Raw genomic sequence first — 3883 nt, 5'->3', positions numbered from 1 at the left:
CATGGAGGACAGATCCGACGAAAGCAAGCCTGAGTTAAAACGGCAGACGACTCTACAGCGACTTAGATCGACAATATCCCGCGCAAATCTGTTCACCGTAGCAGCCCAGAATGCGGAGGCCGCCTCGACGTCGGGAGCGGGTGAAGGCGTGTTGAGCAAGGCGCAGTCGCTAAAAATTTCAGCTGCTCGTGAACGGAAGGCTGCGCGCACAATCGCGGTCATCGTCAGCGTTTTCGTTGCCTGCTGGTTGCCTTTCTTCGTCATGAACGTCACGCTTTCGCTGTGTCCAACCTGTCACATGTCATCTCATGCCTTCAACATCGTCTCCTGGGTGGGTTACCTCAACAGCGCCTTGAATCCCATCATCTATACCCTCTTCAACAAAGATTTCCGCAATGTGTTCATCAAACTCTTCAGGTGCCGATCATCCTAAAAATTTATCATTACAAGTGTCGAGATGTCATGGATGTGAAGACTACTTCAAACATAGTGAACAAAATCATGCCCACCAACTGCTTTTTGTGTTATTCCTTGCAACCCCATCAAGCATTCTGTCATTGGAAACACAATTTGTATTTCTCAGTAATTGTAATAAGCCTGCATTATGTCATTAAAAAATTGTATCACGGAATAAAAAAGTATAATTATAATTATTTCATGTATGTATTTCTTCATAAAATTTTGTTCATAAAAAGTAGCAGAAACTAATAATGAAATAAAATAATAGTGGTGTACAAATCAATCGCTCCCGGTTACCTTTATCCATTTCATAACTTTGCCGTACGGACTCGGCAACGATTTCCAAGATGTTATGACATCCAACATTTGACAAAATATGTAAAAGTGAGGCTTTCTCATCTACCCATGTTGGTACAGATTAATTGTTGCCTCTCTCCGTAAACGTAACATTCAAAAGATATTAAAGGATCACTGTTCCTAATGTGGAGTCTCTAATGTATCACCCATCGTATAGTATGAAAGTCTTTCAGTGGGAATCGGATAATCAAGTCCTTATATCCACGATGAAATAATAAGTTTGTAATATAATTCAACACTAATACGTTAATTTATTAGTTATGTTATCTGCTGTAATGTGTTTTCCCCTCTGGAGTTGTGTAGAATGTTATTGATCAAGTTTGCAAACATATTGAAAGTTTAAAACGTACCGTTCCTCCATTACGTGCCATTTCACCTTTGACCTGCAGATGAACATGATTGTGTCCAATTATTGAAGATTGAAGATATGAAGATTTTATGTGATTTGATTTTTTTTTTTTTGGGGGGGGGGGGGGTTATTCCCCATTTCAGTGAGGATCTCTACTCCAAGACATACCTTTTATCAAATCACCACTGACATATGAAACTGATAATTGGTTTGATTTAGACGTCTAAATATCATTTCTTGAAGAAATCTGTTCGTATAATCATCAATATTATATGCAATGTATCTCTTCCCGTTCTTGGTTTTCACCCTGTTAGTTTAACTCCGAAAGTTGTTATTTTGCCAGGGATGTGTCTCCTTCTCCTATAGTATTTGCAAATCTAGTAGTTCAGTGGAAGTGGTCCTCATGGGAATGAACTTGATATTTCATCATAACCTGAAGTCACTGGGCATATCATTATGCGGGGAAAACGATGAGAATCATTCGCATCGTTATTCGTATCATTCGCATCAAAATGCAAATTATTTTGCAGTGAATGGTTGTATTGGCAGTATAGTGACTCTCATGCCTCCTAGGGAATAGCATTGTTGTTATTTTTACCTTTTGATATCTCTTTGAAGTATTTTGTTTATAGTAGTCCCATTCCCACCTCCACATTTTGTCACATAAATCATTTTAGTAGGCATTAAAGACGATGAGCAAAACAAAGACCAATTTAAACTGAATTGTCTCCATTGATGTTCGTCAGATGAGTAGATTGTTCTCTGAGATTATGCTGAATCAATGCTACTTCGCTTTTCGAGAGAAACTATGAAAATGGAAAACCAACAATCAGACAAATTAACAAGCAAACAAACAGGCAACTTTGTGTACCAGTGCTGTCGATAGTCTAGTGTACTGACTGACGCTCGCAAATGAATTTCAGACCATTATAAAAAAACAACAACAACGAAACAATCAATAAATATCAAAGTACGAAACAAACACTTGAATTTCGATTGAATCATCGGGTGGCACTATGTAATTCTAAAGAAGGAGGGGGTCATTATGTCTGTAAAAAACTCGCAGAGTTTGCAACACTGATGTGACCAAGGATGAAAGTTGTTTCCTGTATGCCATCCCATGCCATCAAAGGCGTCAGTCAAATTCTCGGTAACGTCCTTACGTCTTCAGCAGACATGCGCTAATTGGAGAGTTCGTCTCGCTTTGTTCATCTGCGGAAAATTAAAAATATGCTGACGTAATTCACGAAGAGGAGTCCTCCGGTGGACGACCAACACATAAAGGCCATTACCCCTAGCTCTAGTGGTAGAGGGAGCGCAATAAGCGCACGCGCAATTAACTTGTATTTGAACTTCTGCTTAAAGCGGATGTAATTTGAATGCACTCCATTCTTGATACCGTCAGGGAATTCAGGTGCTCTCTTGTGTAACTACCGTATGATGCCTTAGTGACTATTTGTTTGCAACTTAACTTTTATCTGGTTGGAGAAAGAAGTCATCTCTTACAACATTTCTTGTTTTATATCAGGGATCTCTTGTTTTAACTGATGGCGAAGAAATGAGCAGAGCAGTGAACGTGCTCCCTTTGTTGTAGTAAGTAGCAGCAGAGCCCAGTCGTCCGACTATAGTTTATACAAAGCCATGTGTCATGATCATGATACCGCTAGATGGCGCCTTGCATCATTCACTGTCTGACAATTTTGAGTTTGTCCATTGAACTGTCTTCGCTCTGCGTCTTGTCTGCCATCAATCTTACCATATACCTTATAAATTTTGATGGCTTGGGATTGTTGGGAAGGCAAGGGAAAATGTTGTGCATTACGACTGTATTGATATAATTGACATAGTATGCGAAATCAATTGCACTATTATTATAATATACTACTGTTACGACTACTAGTACTACTATTACTATACTACTACTACTACTACTACTACTACTACTACTACTACTACTACTACTACTACTACTACTACTACTACTACTACAACTACTATTATACTACTTACTACACTACTAGTACTACTACTACTACTACTACTACTACTTACAATAACAATGATCATGTAAATCATAATATTACTAACAAAAGGAATGAAAATGATATATTTGATCGTAAAAATACTGAGTATGATAATAATGATTGTAAGGGCGGTCTAAAGAGAAAATGACAGCATCAATAGCCATTCAAACAGTAAATATAAGGACAATGCCAAGTATTCGTTTGCGCCTTAAAGGTAGGGAATCCCATTTGCATGCCTTAAATGAAGAGTTGTATAAGTACAGTGGTATGTTGAAGAGAGTATCATTTTAGAAACTCCCATAAAGTATTGAAAGTGGAAGGTAACATTTAGTACATTTTTATTGACCGTTAGATTTTGAATTGAATTTTTTTCGGGGCTCACCGTAAATTCCAGTACATTACTAGGCTACCTTTGCAGACCCATGCACTGCATGTGTGTCCATCATGTATATTTTGTGAAGAAAGTTCATCAAAACTTACAAACATTTCTATATACATTCTTGCCACACACTCTATATGTTATTACATCAGCTGTTATAATTTTAGATTTGTGTTTATAGATTTAAAAAAATACAGAAGACTGCAACAAAAAGGCTTAAGTGTGGCTGACACACAGAACTACTGAGTAGTTGAGTTTTGTGCATTATTCAAAATGTAGATAACTGTTGACTTCCAAATTTCTCAGCAGTGGCCT

The 3883-nt window shown here is 37.8% G+C and overlaps 1 protein-coding gene across 1 annotated transcript in view; it reads left to right on the top strand.

Annotated features, from left to right (window-relative positions):
• LOC139724356 (probable G-protein coupled receptor No18) overlaps positions 1–433 on the top strand; it is a 3354-nt gene extending 2921 nt beyond the window's left edge. The window contains exon 2 of the mRNA XM_071635507.1: positions 1–433. This exon is cut by the window's left edge and continues 781 nt beyond it. Within this exon, the coding sequence (XP_071491608.1) occupies positions 1–433 (433 nt within the window).
• Positions 434–3883: the final 3450 nt, after the last annotated feature.

This window comes from Diadema antillarum, unplaced genomic scaffold, assembly GCF_040938485.1.
Source record: "Diadema antillarum isolate AM-2024a unplaced genomic scaffold, OU_Dant_1.0 scf00000211, whole genome shotgun sequence".
In the NCBI taxonomy this organism is placed as follows: Eukaryota; Metazoa; Echinodermata; class Echinoidea; order Diadematoida; family Diadematidae; genus Diadema; species Diadema antillarum.
The sequence above is the reverse complement of the archived record's forward strand: the minus strand, read 5'-3'. Positions and strand labels throughout refer to the sequence as shown.